Here is a 21,318-nt window from a genome sequence, read left to right as displayed (position 1 = left end):
TCAATGTCAAGATCAGGTCTGCGTGGAATCCTGAATCATAGTCAATACTACTTACTACCATTAAATCTGGGGTCGGTCTACCCTAGAAAACCTGGACCCTTTGCTTGGTTTGGATCACTCATGAAAAAGCCAGTGAATGTTTACAGTAAAAATTCAACCTCTTCATTCAGTTTGAGGATGGTCAGATAAAAAGTAAACAGAATGGAACACGATGGAAGTCGATAAAAAAACTGACCATGAACAACTACTTCAGTTCAACTTACGGTGATAGCTGTGTCTGATTCTAGCTGCTCTCTGACCAGGCGATGAAAAAGCATCAGATAAGACCGTTTTCATAATGGATTACTGTGGTGTTTTCAAGATTAACTGAATTATTTGAGACAATATTTTCAAAATAAAGTAATGTGAAATTCCAAATAAACCAGGTTCTGTTTCCTAAGGCTACATAAACTGTCTACAAGTTTCTTTATCTTCATGAAACAAGGGTTTATCCGGTCCAGCAAAGGCAGCGAACACAGTGATATTTGACAGTTTCAACATTGGCGGCGCTGGGGAAACCTTTTCTGCCAAGAGAGGCCGTTTGTTTTTGCTTTAATTGTATTCCGTTCAGCTCCGTTATGAATTGAGGCAGGGGTCATGATGTCATGGTAGGTTGTGGAAATGAAATGTGACTCAGTGGTGCAATTACCAAGCTGATCATCTGCGGATCCAAAGATGAATTACACAGCAATTATCTGTAATTTGGCTCTCACATGAAACTAGCTGCATTTGTCTTTGTGTCTTTCAGAAGCAGGGGAAACCTCTGATTCACAGATAAACAAAAGGTTGGAGCGAGGGCGAGGGCGTATCAATGTGGCCTTTTGGGTCCCACAACGCTTCCTATAAAATCTCAGTGACCAAGTCTGTCGGCTTGAATCTATCTGCTTATTTATCTTTGTCTCGATGCATTAGAAATAGACACTTACTGTCGAGGGGAGGTCACAGCATTTGTCGCGGCTGATCCAGCTCAAGCTGCAAACAATATCGAACATCTGGAGTTGGAACTGGACACAGCGCGAGAACAATGGTTGGTTACAAGTGGTGAAAATAGACTGTTATTATCAATTCATGCAGTTAATTCACTCACTGTTGCTGACTGCCGCCTTCCGCCGCCAGACTTGACCATCTTTCCAAGCACCTCGTATCCGTCCAGCGAGATGTTGCTGGCCTGCTTGATGGGCTTCTCTGCCACCTCCTGGCAGTCCACGTTAAGCTTGATCTTCTCCGGTGAGACAGTAATGTGCAGCTTTGAAGGGAGATAGACGGATGGTTAACAAAGTCATCCTTGCTGCAAGTCCATTGTAAACCTCAAGAAACGTTTGCAGAAGTGGTATCTGGCTTTAAGAGTCTTCTGGGAAAAGAAGTCATTGCCCTTCTGAATTCTATTAGGGAGCTTGTAACCTCAATGAAAATGTTTTAGTGGCTCATGAAGCAGCTGGTTGTTCATTGAATTTGACTCCAGATTCTCAGGAATGTTTAGTCTAGATCAAAAGTTATTGTCAAGTGGAAGAAATTTCAGTGGCCAGTTCTAGTTCCAGAAAAAATGCTGAACTCAAACCCTTTGCAATGAAACTTCCATGCGTGAACAATGAAAGATCATTACAGGGAGAGCTGCTCATCAATAATGATAATCAATATCAGGATTATTGATCATGTTAATGGATTGTCCAATATTTAAAACAGATAACGTGTGAACAGCACAAAACTCTAAATAAGAATTTAGCATTAACTAACATAGTAAATTTGCGGTTATCGAGGGAAATGACAAGGTGAATTTCAAAAGTAATATACAGTTGCGACTCTTTTTACCCAAACATTTCACAGTCATTTAAAAAATATATTTTTAATGTGAGACCGGACTGAACTATAGGCATCGAGAGTGGGCCCGAGATGAACTTTCTGAATATTTGGTTGCAGCATAAACCCCTGTACTGTAGAAACATCACCAATGATCAACGTAGTTCAAACATGGTCGCCAAAATGTGTGCTGCTACTAGGGCACATCATTGTCTAGAGCACTATTACACTACTAGCACTACTATTAGAGATTTTAGTCCCACCCACTTTAGTCCCACCCAAATTCCCTACCTTTATTGCATTGACCTCAGCGCCACATTCCCCCTTCATGCCCGTCATGCTGACCCAAATTCTGCCTCAAACATCACACACAGTGAGCGGGGAGACTCCTCCCACTTACGGTATTTTCACCAACATTTTTAATCCCATTAATATCACATGGCAGCATTACGTCGCCTCGTGAAACTAAGCAAATCCCAAAAAATAAAGATGAGCCAGACCTGAGACGCCACACCTGTTGCAGAGTCTCTTTCAGGAGCCACTTCTTAGTGAGTTCCTCAAAGATAACAAACAAGCTCACACCATGGGCTCATTTGTTTCACAGATCCAGTTATTTTTATGTCATTTTGAGCATATTGCTGGGTCAAATGTTTGCAGCACTTCAGCCCTCAGCTGCACTTTATTTCCAGTATTTTACTTGGAAGATTGAAATTCACTCCAGATTTCCACCAGACACCAATATAACACTATTAGCGCTCAAATCTGTCTCAAATGTGTCAGCCCAGACAGCTAGGAAACATTCTCGCTGCAGCATCTGCTGAATGAGAAACAGGCTGAACTTTATAAATTGATAAATGAATTCCACTTTTTTCATAAACCCTCCTGTCAAAATCACTACTGATGTTTATGAACCTTTTTCTCTGCATGAAGCTGCTACCCAATGAGCTCAACTGAACCTATTTTTATTGTTTAGCCCTTAAAGAGCACAAGTTATTACACACTTTTAAGAAAGAGTTACAACATAATAGGCAGAATTACTGAGTAAAAACAATGGCTTCTTCGAGGAGGGAATTTTCTAATATCTAAATATTACGGATGATAAAATCCTTTAAAAAGAGAGTTCTGGACTCGGAGAAAAGCATTTGTTGCGTCGCAGTTTTGACAGTTTTGGACTACAGCCTTGCTATTGTTTCATGTGGTGTCACAGTTTTTAAACGTTCTTGTCATTCTGGCTTTTAGTTCGGCAGCACATACCGAGCACGCAGCAATGCCTCGATGTATTCAGAGACAGTATAACAAAACTGAAGTGTCATGTTTTGGAGTTTCCTGCTCAACATCTTGAAATGATATGTGCCACCAAAAGCTCCCCATTTTCCCTTCATCAATGCAGATTTTCCTTCGCTCGACCGAAACACAAGCTTTCTTTATGTCAGAAAATTTAACTTACCATTTCTCTCCACAAAAACCAAACCTACCGCAGCCCAAGCCAAAGCTCTTTGGCAACCAATCACTAAATTACAGTTGACTTCCTTGGCAGGAGTACAAACTATCTGGTGACCACAGAAAGAGTGGGTTGTTGTATATCTCACGATGTTGCCGTGGATTTATTACAGCATGTGCCTCAGAGGGCTTACTGAAACAACTCTGGATGATCAAGTGGGAAGTCAAATCATCAGTGGATGTTACCTCACTGACCAATCTACAGAAGCCATAAAACACTTCAGACAGTTGCTGGAAAATTGGGCTTTGAAAAACGAGCCACAAAGGCCCAAAACTCTGGCTCTCGAACGAAGAGGTCGTGTTTCAGGAACGTTTAATTTTCACACCGGATCATTTTATTATAGAAGAGATAAGATCTGTTGACACTAGACTCACTGAGACTTTATTCCTGGCAGATATTAAGTTTATATGTCTTGGTCATCGCTGAGAACTGGAGAAATTAATTTGCGAGCGCTAATGAAAGATGTTTATCTTCGACATAAAAGGCCCGGGAGAACGCTCGGGAAAGCTGTCAAAAACCCGGTGGCGGATGACAAAAACAGTGGAATGTTTTTGTAATGGAGATTATTAAATACTCAGCTTCATGACTTCGGAAAGTGGTTTCTTGGTCCACAAGTGGCTCTTGTCAAAGTATCATTCATCTGGTTCAAATAGAAATGAGATTTAACATTCGCACGGACCAAACTGTTTGAGGTGCCAACCATTAAGTTTGACGTACTTGAAGACAAGTATTGGTTCCTTTTAATAAAACAACATCTCAATCTGTCCTTTTTTAGTGGCAGGAACGTGGCTCATAATAACAACAAATTCCCATTCAAAGAAGCTACATACCGACCATCATGAAGTGGACCTTTGTTTCCTATGTTGATGCTGAAGTCACCTGCCCCTCATGACGTTCAAAAAGACAGGGAGGGATCGGACATCCGATACACCCAATGCTACTTGGTCTGTTATTCCTCATATGGCTACACGCCATGATCATATGAGGTGATATAGAGCATATATACAAAGCTATATGGTATTAAATTTGAAGAACACGAGCAACACCCCATTGCTTAATGCTTGCGTGAGGCAAGAAAGGAGTTGGAGATATGTCGACGATGCATCAGGTGTGGTATCACAATCGATTCAACGGATGGCCTCCATCTCCCTTAGAGATAGAGTGAGGAGTTCTGTTAATAGGGAGAGACTCAGAGTAGAGTCGCTGCTTCTCCGTGTAGAGAGCAGTCAGTTGGGGTGGTTCGGGCATCTCATGAAGATGCCCCCTGGACACCTCTCTTTGGAGGTGTTTCAACAACAGCCAACTGGGAGGAGACCGCTGAGTCAACCCAGGACCATGTGGACCATCACATGTCTTCACAGCATCTCAGGATCGCCCAGTCAAAGCTGGCCGACGTTACTGGGGAGAAGGACTTTTGCTGCTTCTTTTCAAACTGCTGCCCAAGTGACTCAGCAACAGATAAGCAGGCAAGGACTGATGGATGAGTGACAAAAAGATAATTGTGTTCTCACCCTCTTACTTTTTGTGGTCCACTGAACTGTATGAGGTGAAATTACCTTTATTGCATCAATCATTAAAAAATAAAAACTGCTGTTCACTGCTATAATTTGGGCAAATCTGATGTCCTCTGGATGGTGGTGTGTTCACTGAAAACTACTCCACATCATCGAACATCATCTAGGACTCTGCTGATTGTCTGGCAGGATTCTAAAGCTGGAGGAAGCTCATCACAACGCGGATTGTTCCATTCCTTCCTTGTCAACATCTGCAGCAGACAGGGTAAAACCTCTTCTGCTCTGTAACTGTAATAAAGCCATCAGTCGCCCACTTCTAAAGGATCTTACAATGACTTGCTTTGACTCAACTTCCGTCTAAGCACAAGAGATGTCGGTATGACTTATGGAAAATGTGGTTTCTACGCAGGCCGGCCGGAAAGTTCTCCATGTACTCCCGCCCTTTCAAATGTGGGAGGGGGTTCCCTAGTGGGTCACTGCATGGCTAGCATCTGCAAAAGTCGTCACTGAGAGCTTTCCCACATGCTCCGCAAGAAGTAGACCATGACCTCACCAGCCTGGGTCACCTTTTTATTAACTAGCCTGAGGAGAATACTTGAATGCACGCTCGGGCCAAATTAGAACAACAGCATATTTCTCAAACGGTGACACTTCAGCATGCAGTACTGAGTCGTAACCACGAAATACCTTTGCGAAACAGAAAGCTGCAGACAAAAATGAGGGTCACTTTGCAGGGTAACCACGACATGTCCACTTACACCACCACAGCAGCAAGCAGTGCCGCTAAACTCAGCAGAAATAAGCAGCTAGGTAAACCGCTGCCGCCTCGCTAGCTTACGGAACACCAACCCTTGTACCACAAGCGAGTCACCCGTGTGTACATTCAGACTGCAGTCTCCACCGAGCCCACAGACTAGCAAGACTCACACAGTGCTCCTGTGGAATTGTGACCCACAAGGGTCATTTATGAAAGACACCCACAATTAGTTGTGTAGATACTAAATGATGAGACTGGAAAGATTGGCAGAAGGCTTAAAAGCGGAGACCACAGACTGTCTAATCACTGTAATTTTGGGATATCAGAGAACTTTGATGTCAGATTAAAGTACAGTACAACAGAGGGGTTCTTCTACTAGCTTATCTTTAAAAAGAAAGTAAGCTGTATGATTAAATTGCAGCTTGGATGCAATGCCAAGCATTGTGTCGAGAGATTTCCCTGCACCAACATGAGCACTATCTGCCTTTGAGGCAGAAATTTTGATCCGAGGTTATTACTGGTGAGGACAAATACATATTTCCCAGGATTCCTGCATCCAACTTCCATGGCCAATAACAAAAGTATTTTCCTTCAAAAGTACAGTGGCTTCTTTTCGATTCATTCATACATCGCGGATTGAAAAGAACTTATGAAATAACAGCAAATAACAGTCCAACTGTGACTGTGAAATCACAAATGTGTTTGCCAGAACCACCCCATCCATCCAAGATACGCTTTATATAAACATATCCCAACAGAAACGTCAACACACAGGTGAGGATAAAAGAAAGTATGTGCCAGTGACATCTCAATTCAGCGTGTGTACTGAGCTTCACAATACAAAAATGAGGTTTGTTTACTTTGTGGAAGCTTCCATGGAAAACACGCTTGACTTGCTCCTCGTTGAACGTTGCTTTTTGGATCTCTCCTCTGGTGTCCTTGTTGTAGAATGAGATTGTCTTGCTGGAAGCTGAAAAGAAAAAAAGAAAAAGCCTTTTGATGAATCGCTGTGTTATGATGCGGTGGCACGCAACGCACCGACGGAACTAAAGAGAACACATGGTTGGCGAAAGGAGGAGCGGGATATAAGGGATTTGGAGCGTGCCCGTAATTATCTGCATGCTATTGCACGTGCAGATTTGTAAAAAGATACTTGGAATTCACAACAACAACAGCTGTGCCAGGAAGACTGGAGAAGACACTTGTATGTCATCATTTCTTCAGCATCACAAGCAAAAGTGCGGACTTACGATTAACTGTCACCCCGACTTCAGGGTTGTTGTTCTTGCTGGATATTTGCCAAATATCAAACGCCTCAGATGGTGTGTCAGGCAGCAGGCGGAAGAGAAGGATGATGGTGTACGAGGGGGGAAGACCCTCTGGATGGACCTCCCTGTTGAAGAACACAGTCATGAGCCGGACACATTCTGACAAAGATACAGTGTCCAGTCTATCGCACAGGCTGCAGGAAATAATTGCCAGCTTCCCCTCTGGCTTTGCAGAAATTGCTCACATATTGAAAGTATTTCGGGTCTCATTCTTTCTAATTTAGTTTGAAATGTTTCCACTTGGACGCATTAAGGTAATGGCTGTGTCCATGCACACAAAATATGTCTAATTATAAACATATTAACAAGGTACACACAGGAGGAAGGGGTCTCTGTGACTGGGCAAGGCAGCGATTGCCTAACAGCACTTGACTCAGGGGTTAGTAGCTGGCTTTTGATATGCTAAGAGGGGAACACCTGTTGCTGGGCTCTGGAACACAAGCATGTTTACACAAAGCAGTGGGAAATCCCTCAGAGAAAAGAGAGTGCTGAACATTATTCCCGATAACAGGGCAGCATGGGGACTCAAAAGTCACTTGCAATAGCCTCACTGGAAAGCTACAGTCCTTTACCAGGCATCTCCAGCTGCACTGACTAAATACTCCTAAGGCTAGAATGAATGTGCAACATATGATCCAGTCTGCCTTGTGTAGCCTGAAAGAATCTTGGAAAGAATCCAATTAGTTTCTTTCAGAATAGACCCATTTGATTCTGGACCGGTTTAGGTTACTTACAAACTGCCTCCTCTGAGATCAATGGGGAAATTCAGAGTCCATCCCATCTCATCACCTCGACAGTCACTTGCACCTCACTCCATTCTCTCTGCTCATGACAATGTTTGGTGATCCAAACCTGTTGTGCATTTGAGCCCCTGATTTCTTGGCATCAGAAGTGGCGCGGTGGGATGGAAGCCATCAATAGTGCATTTGTATGAGGAGGACCACAAGGAAGTGAATGATATTATGTAAAGCAGGGGTACTACGAGCCATATGTGGCTCGCAGGAAACAGTTTTGCGGGCCAATTTTAGCCTCGGAGTGATGCCTATAGAGCACCCTTCTTGGTCCAAAGAGAGATGAAAAAATGAATTCCAATGGATAATATTTAGGCTTTACCGTGGAAGCACTTTTAGTCAAAGGCCAAACCACCAACTCACTCACTGCTCTTATTACCATCAAAACGCTGCCATTATTACCACGTCTGATTTTGACAATACGACCATCTGTGCAGAAGGACAGAACAATCGTACGAACAGATGCCTGGTGAGACCTTTCAGTCCTGCATGCCAGACATTTGTGGGATGACTGGTGGTCTTACCTAAAGGAGCCTGTTCTATAGGCTCACATTGGTATAAAGCGGAATGACCAACACTATTTCAGTCTAAATAAATAACATCAGATGAAGCGAAATGACCAATGTCAAGTGGCCAAACCACAAGACCCCTCACTCCGCCAGGCTTTGGCGCAGCCTCACCGGCAAGTCAATCATGTTTGAGACCCCTGACGTAAGGGGTGCCTTCGCACCTTGAGCTCACATCTACCCATGTCAGGAAAGATATTCCCAAATCGCTGGATAAGCTTTCAATTACAGTGCATTGTGAGCCTGTAATTGCTCACGTTGAAGACGGCATGACAGTAGCTTGGAATCACACACTTTTGCTTCGATAAAGGAGGAATATTTCTGGTACTGGATGTAATTATCTCAGCCTGTATGACAAGCAACAGCTCACCCCAATTTTTGCTCATCAAATTTATAGAGCTTTTCCACCGCTACAGAGAGCCAACATCCACATTGCATCAGACAGACAGTTTTCCAGCTTTACGTCTCTTACTTGGTGGGCTGATTGAGGAAGGCATCCTTGTGCAGCCTGTAAGCAATGTAGCTGTTAAAGGAGCCGGGCTCCATGGACACGCCGTTCATGCCAGCAAATGTACGATCGGTGATGTTGAAGGACTCCAGCATCCTGAAACCTGCAGCAGATTAAACCAAGATCAGACGAGCTGAAGCAATAGCAGCATGGAAATAGTGTGCAGTAATGCCATCAACTTACCAGGAGTGGTGTATCCATTCATGTAAATCAGGGGGCAAGCTAAAGAGGACAATACATCATCAGCACAGAATGCCATAAAAGTGTGTAGAAAATAACCATTTACATTTGCAGATAGGTTTAAATGGTTGCTTTTGTTTAAGTGAAGCTGTCTAACTGTTTAAACAGTATTACAGTCTCGTAACCTTATTTTGACAAAGGTTAAGATGTTCGCTGGAGCACGGAATGATGGATGTCCAGTGCTCAGTTAAACAAATGAGGCTCAGAGCGGCTGTGTACATCTACAGTTCAGATGTTGATAGCAGGTCCACAATGCATCACTCTACATGGCTAAAGTTGTAGTTTGTTTGTTGAAGCAATACAAGGCTACTTAGTCAAATAACTCATTGGTTTAAGAACTATAAGTACTTTTAAATCTCTATTAATCGCACGCTTACTGGAAGTGGCTGTTTCACAGATGAAAGTGATCAGGTTGTCCTGGATCTTGGCGAAGGCGTCGTAGTCGTCTACCAACAACACATGTCTCTCGCTGGGCTTGCTGCCGATTACTCTCAGTTCTGTCATGTCCACATCCGCCACGCCGACCACAAACACACTGTAGCCTGTGGGTGTAACACACACAAGACCATTGTAAAGTGTCCAACAAGGAGGCAGGAATTATAAACCCATTAAGCCAGACACAAATAGTGCGAGTGACAGGGGGAATCAATATTCAGCAAAGTAATTCAAAACAGCACCAGGGCAACAGTAGTCCAAATAATATCCATGTGAGAGTGGTTAAACGTTCGACACATACCAGCGTGTTGGAGCTTCTCAGCGCTCTTCTTGACATCGTCCTGCGAGCGCCCATCTGTCACCACCACCAGCACTTTGGGTACATTCCTTCTCATCCCACTGTCAGAGGTGAAGACCTTCTCGTACACGTGTTTCAGAGCGATACCTGCCAAGTGACAACAACATCATTTTAATTCATCTTATGCCGAAGTATATGATGCGCAACATACATTTTTTTTAAACATTGATTAAATTGACTTGAAAAAACATCAACATATCCTCTCACTGTTGGTACTGGAGACCATACTTCATTCATAACCCACCTCCGACCCGGCTCCTTCTGGGTGGATCAGTTGTTACGGACAGAGTCTATACCCTGCTGGTTATTTAGTTTTTCCTTTTTTTAAATCTTACTAAAAAATGAAAAACCTATTGTCCAATAATACAGTGTGGTTTTGCCATGCTAACTGTGATCTTTTGATTAGCATCAAAGTAAGCCTCACGTACCCATCTTTGTGTTCCCGCCTCTGTAGCGGACATTCTGCAGGGCTGAGAGCACGACACCCTTGTCATGGTAAGTGTTCAGTTTGAACTCAGTTTTAGCATCATCGCTAAACTGCACGAACGAAACCTGTGCCACAAAGAAAGAAACTCGATCAACATTTCATGAAAATTCATTGATAGCTTCAAAACTTCTCAGGTTACATGGCCAACCGCCGATGATCACCTTCTTGGTGGAGGTGATAAACAGTGAATCAACAGTGCTGACCTGCATTCCAGTGGGGCTGATCACGTCAAAAGCTCCGGTCATGCTGGTGACAAACTGGATGACCTTGTTGAAGCTCTCGTCTCCGATACTCCAGGAGCCATCAATGAGGAAGACCAGGTCGGCCTTGGCACCTTTGCAAGCTAGAGTGCAGAAACCAGAGAAATGAATTTTGAGCCACGTTCATTCTTATCGGCATGACAGAATAGATAGTAGAAGATCTGCTCACCATCCAGAGCAGGGGGAACTGTTGCTGGAGCAGGAGGTGGTGGAGGCTCAGTGGGCATTTCAGTTGGCTTGACCACTGAAGAGGAGAACACATAGAGAGCATAATCAAGGGTGACCCTATTTCCACCCAGTCATTTAATGTCACGCAGTCATCTTACATGTTCTTTCTCTGATGCTCACTCCAGGACCTTCAAGGTTGGGAGTCTGAGTGTACACTGTGGCGTTGTAGAGAGTGTCAGGAGTCAAGTTGTTAAAGCAGTGAGTACTTTCCGAGCCCCTGACGGTGATCTCCTGAGCGCCACCCCTGGAAGCTGGGTTGAAGAACACATAGTTAGGATCGAAGATGAAGATTAGAAATGGCATAACAATCACCATCGATTGGATGGACTTTCAGTCTGTAGGAAGTGGCTGCCCTGTGTGGAGCCCATCGGAGGCAGAAGGTGTTGTAGTCAACGTTGTATGTGGTCAAGTCGGTCACGTTCAGGTACACTGGAAGAAACAGCCCACATTCATGTTGTGTAGCTAAGCCTTTTAGCGATGCTGTTGTTTGAAGTAGAACTTACAGGTGGTGCCCTGGCCCACCAGAGGGGCGCTGTCTCCGGAGCTGTACTGGGCGATGACCTTCAGGTCATAAGTGGTTCCTGGTTTCAGGTTATGAAGCTGGTGGGTCGTCACATCGCCCACAAACACTTCCTGAGAGTCATCTGAACCTGAACGGATACACCACCACATCCAAAAACATGAATTACACTTATTGCTGAAAGCCATTATTTTCTGTTCTAGTTTGGCCGGCATGCAAGATAAATCGACTTTGGCCTTGAAAATATCAGCTCTGGTTCGTGTTGTGTAAGAGGACATTTCTTCAAACCAAAACCATCCCAGGCCAATTATGTTAGATGAGGATAAAGTTTCATGGAGACTGAGTTGAAAACAAGTTTTGACAGTAGGTTCATCATTGAATCTCAGCAAGACAGTCAAATATCTTTTGAATGGCACTCCATGCGTTCGACCTCATCTGAAGCCTTTGAAGTCGCTTTCAACTATTATGACTTCAATTTGTTTCGTCTTCGTGCCGGAACACATTTTATATCGATCAGTTTCTATCACTTTTTTTCAAGTCCATACCCTCGGGCTGGTAGATGAGCTTGTATCCGTTCACCCTGGACGGCGCAGGGTCCCAGGACACTCTGAAGCGGGTGTACCACTCATCAGTGACACGGAGATTCCTGGGTCCAAGCATTCCCACTGTGAGGAGCAAGACACAGCAGCAGCGTCACACTAGGGTGTCAGCAAAGCAGCGGCAGTAATTATAACTGAGTGTGGTTGATGTCTCTCGCACACTGATCTCGAGGAGGATAAATAAAACCACATAAAAGGAGTTAACATCAGGGAGTGGTGTGGAATAATGAGATGAAATAAGAGCTGTCTTTGTTTGGAGGGCAATGTTAGGCAAGACATTTGCCAGCCCTGGACGCCTCAGATCCGACTGACTGGAACCGGGCCACAATCCTCTGGGCAAAGGGTCTGCTGCCTTTTTCCAGAGTGGAAAGTCAAGAATTTGACTTATTCTACTTTTGCTACAGTAATTCAGGTTCCCATCAATGGATCCTTCTGTGCACATAAGACTTTGTATGCATGTACAATCCCATACGCTTGACTGCTAACTGAACGCAGATGGAGTGCAGGCTGTAATGTGATTGCACAGATTTACCTGTACGTCCATCTCCTTCCAGCTCTCCTCCAGGTCCGTCGCCATAGATGGCAGTCACTTTGATTGAATACGGCGTGTCTGGATCCAGATTCTGTAGGACCACGTTGTTTCTGTTTCCTGGCACGGTCGTCTAAATACAGTCAAGCGTGTGAGGTTTATGGACAAACAACAACAAAGCTTCTTTGTTTATACATGTACACCTACATATTCCTCAATGGGGTCTCCAGTGGTCTGAGCGTACGTGATGCGGTACTGGACGACCGGACCTTCGGCAGGTTCCCAGCTCACAGACAGAGTGGTGGTGGTGGGGTCGTACACGCGCATGTTTCTTGGGCCACTTCTGGGTACTGAAACATAATATCATATTTGTGGTCCATAAACAGAGAAGGTGATGTTTATATAGTCAGAGCTACACTGGCAGTCTACACACAAACACACACAAAAAAACTTTTTTCAGCATTTCCCATCAGATAATCCTCCTCCTCAACCTAATTCAGAGGAAGTCAAAGTGCAGCCTGGGGGCCATCTGTGGCCCTTTGCCCTGAATTTCGGGCCTTCAAGGTCGGCGCAAAGCCACAAAGGAAGTTGTACTTTTTGCTTTTTGTTTATCTTCCGTTTCATCTTCCTTTTTATTACATTCTGATAAAAGTCTGTTTAACAGTACTCCGTGTCCTTCAAAAATCTATACATGAAAATACCTTGTAATAAAGTGCGTATTTAAAAAGTATTTCTTACTATTTTACATAGTTCTCCAACAAAACCACCAGAAAAGATATTCCAATATTTATGGTTTGTATTGGATATCTTTAAATAAATGAAAAAATATCCAATCAGTAAAATATTTTAAGCGTACAATGTGTAACACTTTAGATTGAGGAAAAAATTAACTATTAATAAACTAATTATTTGTTTATTTACAGCTGATATGCGAAATGGTCCTTAATCTGAATTATGAAAATGTAATGGCGTAATTACATCTTTCCCTATTTCATAATATTTAAGGAACAAAATTTCAGCTATGTCTCAGTTTCAGTTATCCCAGTTAATATTATAGCCCGTGTGAAAGTTACATTAAAAATGGATATTCTTACATGTCTTGCCAGCGTCACTGATGGTGGGACCTTCTCCGTCACTGTACAACGCAACAACACCCACGTTGTACTGTGTGTCGGGCAGCAGCTGCTGCAACAGCGCTGTGGTGGTGGTCCCTGGTACCAGAACCTGAGTCAGAGACATCAAAAATAACATGAGTGAAAGTGTTTCAACAAGAACTGTCATGTAGAGACATGATGTGTCGAGGGCTGTTCTTCTGCTCGGTGTATATCACCTCCCTTTTTGTCAACAGTCTCAGTGACGGGGAAGGAAGTGCCAAAAATGTGTTTCATGTTCAAAGGTTTGACATTTAACAGCACACTCGCAGCTGATTACATATTGAGGTCTTTCTTGTGGTGAGTGTGACAGCTCAAGATCTTTGACCAGATGATATCCTGAGGGATCAGGAGAGGATGAGCAAGGGAAGTGTGCCGTCCCGACAACATGCTATTACTCTGACAGCTCCCTCTGCAATCGTGGAGCACGGTGGCTTACCCTTGTTTGACCCGTGCTGTGTAGACAGATGCGCCGTGACATGTGTAAGGGCTCAGGCTGAATAGGCTGAATGTATTACTTGTCTGTTTCTAACATCTGCTTTTATTTTCCTATCTGTCTCCATCTATCAAGATCAAAAGTCATTGAGGTGCAGGACAGCACCATTGTGCGACCGAACGGAACATTGGTTCACAGTCAGTGATTATCATAACTGCATGTCATTTTAAAAAACAATATATCATAAATCACATTTCGTAATATAGTAATTTATCCATATTTCTTTTTTTTATCCTTATTACAGCTGTATTGTAAAAACAAGGTACAGATGGCAGTGAGAGATAATTGTAGGATGTTAAGCCTCCAAAGCTGTTTGTGGAATTTTTACACGATGCAAAGATCCTTCTCCACATGAGGCTCACACAGATGTCTCTCCTTAAGTGAAGGTTGCAACTTTTTACTTTAATGAACATCGTTTTGGTTTTCAACTCCTGCAATTAACATAAACTGATGGATGCAAACAAACATTTGGCGAGCAGACGTATGCTGCTAAAGACAGAGCACTTGTTCGCTGGATGTAAAGGAAGGTGAGGATTCAGCTTCCACAAACAAATCAGAATGTCTGACAGTTATATACCCTTTTTTATTTAGTATGTTGTATTTTGATTTTACAAATGAAACTGATATTTTCGCAATTTTCATTTGCTTTAAACAATTTTAAGCATTTTGCAACAGTAAATGATGCTGCATTATGTTACATACAAGCAGTATAGTAGATGTCTTAAAGGTGAATTTTCTCATTGAGATATGATTTACCTTTATTTATTGTTTTAAATGCAAGTAAAGGGGGTTAAAAGGGATTTAATACAGTGAAAAATAAATTAAACATAAAAGGGAATTCCTAGAAACTCAATCAATATCAGGAAGAAATATAAATATAAATAAATTCAACTGGCACATGAAGGGAAGTGACATGTAAAATTGGACTAAATTGTTTTTTTAAATTTACAGTACTTAATAAACTGGTTTGTGGAATTAGAATGAATGCACATAATGCGTAACTAAATGATATAATATCAATATAGGGGCGACGTGTCCCTTGTACCTCATAAAACTGGACATCAGTGGAATGATCTTTTTATGGTTTTGTCATGATCATGGAACGCTGTAATGCCTATTAATATCATAAGTGGATAATAACTCACCGACTCCGAGGGTCTGGCTCCAGTCAACGGAGCGTAGACCACCCGGTACTGCTGAACCGGACCAGTGGCAGGCTCCCAGCGAACGTTCAGAGTGTTGGTTGAGGGGTTGAAGACCTGGATGTTCCTCACTGGGCTGCGTTCCACTGCAGAGAGGATAAACAGTGTGAAAACAGTAGCGAGAGGAAAGGCAGAAGAGTCTGGCAAATTAACCATCAACCCATTAACAGCACCGTATTTTATAAACCTAAATGCGTTGAAGTCACTTCAGTCGACTCTGAGTAGAAACCCTTTGAAGATGTCTTGTCAAATTGTTTGCCCAGCACAAGTTTTGCAGGCAGACTAAACAGGCTGGGAATGTTGCAGTAAAAAGGGGAACAATGCTGCTCCACAACCAGCACAGACAAGTTTTAAAACATTGTTTAACAATCCCTCAATCAATGGGAGACTTCCTGTCAGTGCCCTATGGGTTAATGAAAGGAATATACAAGGGGTGAATGCAGCTCTGTGTGAACCTTGTATCGGAAAATACAAAAAAGGCAAGCAGATGTTTAGCGCTTTTGTGCTGCTCCCCATTAGAGCCCTATAAATGCCAGGGAGAAAAAAATGTAGTTAGTGAGCTTCCGTGTGTTAACGTTTCACAGAGCTGCCGCCAGTCCCTGCTTTATATTTGCTTTCAATAAACCGCTGTTGAACTAAAGAAGATGCAGCAGGCTTAAAACAACACCAACAAGGAGGTAGAAGCTTGAGAAACATCGGGAAAGCAACAGTAGCCGGATCATGGACTGTGACCTCAACCAAAGTGCACCGGGAGCCGTAAAACATAATGCCCTCTATTCATGTCTGTTCTTTTCCTCCTCAGTTACTCAGTGTATCCCAGACTTCATACCCCAGCCTCACTATTATCCCAACCACCACCCTCCGCATATAAATGGACAATATTACAGTAAAGAGAGAGGAGACACCATTATAGCACTGCCAGCCCGAGGAATTCCTTCCTACGCAATCACCCCGCAAAATGCTGACTCATTCCCAGCAGATGTTGGTGGTTAAAAACGAAGGGGTCGACTGGAAAATCAGAACCGTGTTGCCTATGTTTGGGTTTTCTTTTGAAACTGACTGATTGACAGTTAAGAGGAAGGAATGGTGCTCGGTTTGGCCGAATAAAATGAATCAGTCAGAGTAACCTTGACATTTATTTAAGGTCGAGCCAGTCAAGCCGGTCACATCATTAGCCTACAAGTGAGTGCGACAGCCTGTTGTGCGACGGCAGGAGACTTACATGTTTTTCCGTTCTCAGACATCCGCTGTCCCTCTCCAGCAGCGTACACAGGAACCACGGTGACGGTATAGACGGTGTCGGACTGAAGGTTCTTCAGTACAGTGTTGTAGGTGCTGCCTGACACTTGAGCCTAAACAAAACAACTTGAATTAAACTGAGCACTTATGCGGAGATAAAAATGAAGTTTGTCCAATCCTGCTCACCATTTCTTCTTCTCCTCCAGCAGCGGGCACATAGAAGACCCGGTACTGTCTCACATTGCCTTCAGCGGCCTCCCACCGGACATTCAGGGTGCTGGTGGTAGGGTCAGTGACCCGCAAGTTTCGGACGCCACCCAAAGGCTCTGCAGCAAATGAAAGTCATGAGACTCTAAAAGAGCAAATCCAAGGTCGTCTAAAGGTGTATCTGGGTGTTGGCATGTACACAACAGAAAAGACTTGTGCCAGTCTTTGTCACCTTCCCACTGGGCACTGGATACCCCAAGTGTGTATATGTATATACAGTTGAAGTAGTTTTGTTCAAGGCTTCATTCACGGTTGACAAACATGGTGTGGCATTCAGGACAGCTCGCAATATGGGAACAAATCACGCTGTACTTGAGCAGGGGGCATTTATTTACACGCCAAATTTGGGACGTTCCTGTACTTCATTGAAATTCCTTCCAAGCCCATCACTGCGTCTCTACCCCCTGGGGGGCACACAGCCCACTTTGGGAACCACTGCTGGAGGGACTTGGGTGGATTTGTTTGTCGGGGAACACATTTCCAAAAGGAAACTCTGAGTCATAGATTTCAAAGATCTGGATGTAAGATCCTGAAACAGAAACCATGAAATTGCTTTTGATAATTATGATAACTTTAAATGTGGAAAAGACAGAAGAATGGAAACAGAATTTGCCCCGACATGAAGATCAGAAGTATTCTAAGGATGTCTACAACTTGTTGCCTGTTCATGATCAATGTTGCGGGTTGGTTAATGAATAGACTCAGCTCTCTCAATTGGATATTGACTTCCTAGACAGCTCCTCAAGTCATCTGTTAACACATTTCATTACCAAGTCGAGGTTTGACCAGACTATTCTAGGAGGGACTAACAATCTTCACCAGCTTAAGCCCTTACTTCAGTGAACACACATCATTGGCAGCTACGATTAGGATTAGTTGACTCTCTGTGTGTAGTCTATACACGATGCAAATGAGATGTGTCTGAGACTCTTACTGGTCTTGCCGAGTCCCCTCAGCTCCCGGCTGACTCCTCTAGCATAGACTGCGACAACAGTGATGGAGTATTCGGTGTCGGGGGTCAGCTTGGGCATCAGGAGGGTCGTCTTCTTTCCTCCAATCTGAGCCTGATTTGGACAAGAATCGAAAGCATGTTTCTCCTTGTTATGAAGCTACCTAAAACAAATGATAAATGAAGCCTACTATTGGAGTGTTTGGACCACATTTCAGCTCATGTGTTGCATTATGCAAACTCTTTCGTCGCAATGATTGGATTCTGATAAGTTAGATGGAGTAGTTTATAAATTTGTGGCTGTGCAGAAATAATAACTGCCAGCTGGTGCAACCTCATTCAGACCAATTGTTGTTGTGTTTCCTGAGTGGATTCTCCGAGAAAACAAATTCTCGTCACAGAAAAAGCCTGGGGTTTGCAATGCAATAGCAATAAAAGAATGAGATACGATGCTGTCAGGAGACCAAGATAAATCTGGCCGAACCCACACTCCCAGTTTTCCATGGACTGGCAATCAACAGATTTCATCAAGTGCTAAAATGGAATCCGTGCCATGTTTTAAAAGGGAACACATGACGTAACTTAGACAGAAGAGGCTTGGTCAGTGTGTATTGTGCTGTAAAAATACACAGCAGTTCAAATTGCAAGGGCTTGTGATGTATTTTCATCTGTAGTTCAGCTTATAAAGTGACAACAGAGGACCAAACAGTCTGAGTTTCTCCTATGTATATATAAGCAGTGGCTGATGGAAGCCGTGAAAAACGCCTGGCTTTAAATTAAAACCAAAATGAACCCACCGCCTCAATAGACTTTCAGTCAGCCTGCCAAAAACCCACGACCAGCAGGGGACAGGAAATCGAGAGGAAAACTCCAGAAGGGTTTTCAGCCACATTAATGATTCCTTTTCCAACCAGGAGATTAAGAGATTTGAGTTTAAATAAACGACAATAACGGCACGCCAGTAGCTGAGGAAGAAGCAAATCCGCTGATTGAGGGAAAGCTCCGGAAGTCGTAAACACGTTCACTTCAACTCCACAGCTGAGCAGCATGCTGCGCCAAAGAACTTGCTGTGATCGCGTTGCACTTTCTACCTGTACCATGCTGGCTTGATGGTCGGTGGTTAGGTTGAAAATGGTCCGAGTTTTAAAAGTCTCAGATATAGCATGGTTATCCAGGAATTTAAATGAAACTTAGCATAGTATCAAGCAATATGTTGGGCTCTGGTTTGGTCTCAAATGTGTTTCCACGCACCCCAAGTTCATTACCCTCCGGTACTCTGCTGCAACCTACTGACTGCTTATAGTGTTTTGATGTAATTGCATTGAATATTGAGTGAGTTTTAAGGTGACTCACAGTCTGAGTTCTGCCTCCAGATGTGGGAACGTAGGTGATCTTGTAAGTCTGAACACGACCCGGTGCCGGTTCCCACCTGGCGTTCAAACTTGTGGTTGTCTCATTGAACACAACTAGGTTGGTGGGAGGACCGTTCTGCACTGTGAAATGAATACAAACATCAGAGTCAGATTTGCTTCTCTGGCTTCATCACAAAACAAAAGCTGCTTCATGGACTTTTTTGCGTGAAAAAAAGGCTTTTAAAGATGCAGTCATTTGTATGAGAAAATCCCATTTTTTGTTTTTAATTTAAGTATATTGCATCTTTAAAGCAGAAAAGACAATCTGTGTATTATTTGTCTCACTAGTATTTCAATCGGGGAATAAGGCTTTGGAAATTTGAAAACAGGAAAATATCAGATTAAGGACCAAAACGGAATTCTGGAGCAAATAATACGCAGACTTTCCACCAGTGTCTTTTCTGAAGCTGGATGGATTTGCTTGCAATGATGAAGGGATGAATTGATGGAGACATGAATACATGAATGCAATGGACTGATGGAAGATGGATGGATGATGGGATGGATTTCAAGAGCAGCAATCCACGTAGCAGAACATGCACAATGGATTTCCTTCTTTAGCCACTGGGCTTCTTAAGAGCAGTTGATGACTCATGGATGGTGATGATGATGATGATGAAGATGATGATGCCACACTTCAGGTGAGCTGCGGTTACAACATTAAGTGCCTTGCTTCGTTGCGTTCAATCAACAAACTTGCTGGTGATTTGGCCAAAATGACAAAAACATGCTTTTCTGCTGAAACTGCATCCCTTGCTCAACCATACTTACCTGGACCAGTTTGTCTGGACACTACAGAGGCAAGAATAAAGACGTATGATGGGCAAACCAAGCTCAAAAAACATATTCAGAAGGAGGTATTGAAATTCATTTTCAGCGGAACCGTTGGCTGTTTTGTGCAGTCTTACATGTCCTCTCTGTGCCCAAGAGATCCTCGCTCTCCGACTCATCTGGGTAGATGGCAGTGACCGACACGTCGTAGGGTGTGTCCGGCTCAAGGTTCTCCAGGACGTGGGTGGTCTCATCATTGTTTAAAATGGCCTGATGAGAAGTAAACAGGCGAATGAGAGGCAAGAAACAGGTCAACAGAGGGAGTTCACAACACGCTTCTCTTACGTATTCGAAGTTCGACTCGCCCTTTTTGGTCCAGCCAATTCTGTAAAGAGCCACATCAGGAGCTCCGTGTTCCCAAGTGGCTCTGAAGCTGGTTTGGGTGACTTCAGAAAATCGGAGGTTCTTCGGCGCTGGCACCACATCTGAACACAGATTTAAATAAGATGCTTTATAAATCAAATCTGATCATTTTCAGAGTGACTGGATTCTACTGCTCGTACCTGTGATGGCCTCGCCCAACATTGGCTGACCAGGACCCTCATCGTAGACCGGGGTCACAGACAGGGCATACTCAGTCTGGGACATCAGGTTGTCCAGTTGTCTGGTGGTCACGCTGCCACCGACTTCAAGCTGTGGAGAATGAAATACAGAAAGCTAGAATGTTGTGGACTCTTCTGGAGGTGACGACAGTCAGGGTATGGGTTTCCGAACACAACAGTTTGGGGTTTTAACTCCAACTCTTCATGCCACTCATAAGAGAATACTGTACATAACCAAAATGATCCTTCCAAATCATTTGATAGAGCAAATGTGTTTATAACAGTCAAACACCTGAGCCAGTTCCAACAAGTGGACGCAAACAAGTAGCACAGGGGAAAAAGAAATTCACAATCCAACATCTGTCTTTCAGAGAGAAATGTGTTTTCAGTTCCCAGAAGCACTGGCACCAGTCGCCAATGGAAACAAAAAAAGTTAAAAAAGCTCAGTACATCTGACCCGAGCCTTTGAAATAGCTATCGGAAATAAAAGCTTACTGTTTATTGCCCTAAATTCTATTAGGTTTTACTACCTGTGCCTCAAAAAAATGGACTTATGGAATTAATTTGGAATATCCATTAACCTAGAAACCACGTTTCCAACCACTGTTCTGCATTCATTTGTAGGTAGTAAGTTTTAAAAGGCAACATATTTGAACTATAGAGTGCTGTAAAATGGTTCAACGGTTTTGGAATGTGTCTGTTTTTTTTCCTCTTGTTCCCTGCTTAGGGTCCAAATGGAACCTGTTTGGTGATCCATTGACAGGCAACATAT

At 43.3% G+C, this 21,318-nt stretch overlaps 1 protein-coding gene across 6 annotated transcripts in view; it reads right to left on the bottom strand.

Moving 5' to 3' along the window:
- col12a1a (collagen, type XII, alpha 1a) overlaps positions 1 to 21,318 on the bottom strand; it is a 52,688-nt gene that overhangs the window by 8,548 nt on the left and 22,822 nt on the right. For 5 of the 6 annotated variants that reach the window (XM_053845074.1, XM_053845077.1, XM_053845071.1 and 2 more), the window contains 27 exons: positions 20,508 to 20,637; positions 20,290 to 20,429; positions 20,082 to 20,214; positions 19,945 to 19,965; positions 19,115 to 19,254; positions 17,747 to 17,876; positions 16,732 to 16,871; positions 16,529 to 16,658; positions 15,250 to 15,392; positions 13,552 to 13,681; positions 12,665 to 12,807; positions 12,461 to 12,590; positions 11,875 to 11,994; positions 11,313 to 11,459; positions 11,122 to 11,238; positions 10,908 to 11,060; positions 10,751 to 10,825; positions 10,525 to 10,664; positions 10,263 to 10,386; positions 9,778 to 9,921; positions 9,419 to 9,583; positions 8,985 to 9,023; positions 8,766 to 8,904; positions 6,859 to 7,001; positions 6,469 to 6,578; positions 1,127 to 1,285; positions 966 to 1,043 (listed from right to left, as the gene is read on the bottom strand). In XM_053845074.1, the coding sequence (XP_053701049.1) occupies positions 966 to 1,043; positions 1,127 to 1,285; positions 6,469 to 6,578; positions 6,859 to 7,001; positions 8,766 to 8,904; positions 8,985 to 9,023; positions 9,419 to 9,583; positions 9,778 to 9,921; positions 10,263 to 10,386; positions 10,525 to 10,664; positions 10,751 to 10,825; positions 10,908 to 11,060; positions 11,122 to 11,238; positions 11,313 to 11,459; positions 11,875 to 11,994; positions 12,461 to 12,590; positions 12,665 to 12,807; positions 13,552 to 13,681; positions 15,250 to 15,392; positions 16,529 to 16,658; positions 16,732 to 16,871; positions 17,747 to 17,876; positions 19,115 to 19,254; positions 19,945 to 19,965; positions 20,082 to 20,214; positions 20,290 to 20,429; positions 20,508 to 20,637 (3,363 nt within the window). The remainder of the gene's footprint in view (positions 1 to 965; positions 1,044 to 1,126; positions 1,286 to 6,468; positions 6,579 to 6,858; positions 7,002 to 8,765; positions 8,905 to 8,984; positions 9,024 to 9,418; positions 9,584 to 9,777; positions 9,922 to 10,262; positions 10,387 to 10,524; positions 10,665 to 10,750; positions 10,826 to 10,907; positions 11,061 to 11,121; positions 11,239 to 11,312; positions 11,460 to 11,874; positions 11,995 to 12,460; positions 12,591 to 12,664; positions 12,808 to 13,551; positions 13,682 to 15,249; positions 15,393 to 16,528; positions 16,659 to 16,731; positions 16,872 to 17,746; positions 17,877 to 19,114; positions 19,255 to 19,944; positions 19,966 to 20,081; positions 20,215 to 20,289; positions 20,430 to 20,507; positions 20,638 to 21,318) is intronic. The other variant, XM_053845073.1, reaches the window with a different exon arrangement.

This window comes from Synchiropus splendidus, chromosome 16, assembly GCF_027744825.2.
Source record: "Synchiropus splendidus isolate RoL2022-P1 chromosome 16, RoL_Sspl_1.0, whole genome shotgun sequence".
Lineage (NCBI taxonomy): Eukaryota > Metazoa > Chordata > Actinopteri > Syngnathiformes > Callionymidae > Synchiropus > Synchiropus splendidus.
Note: the sequence above shows the minus strand (reverse complement) of the source record. Positions and strands in the feature narration are given on the sequence as shown.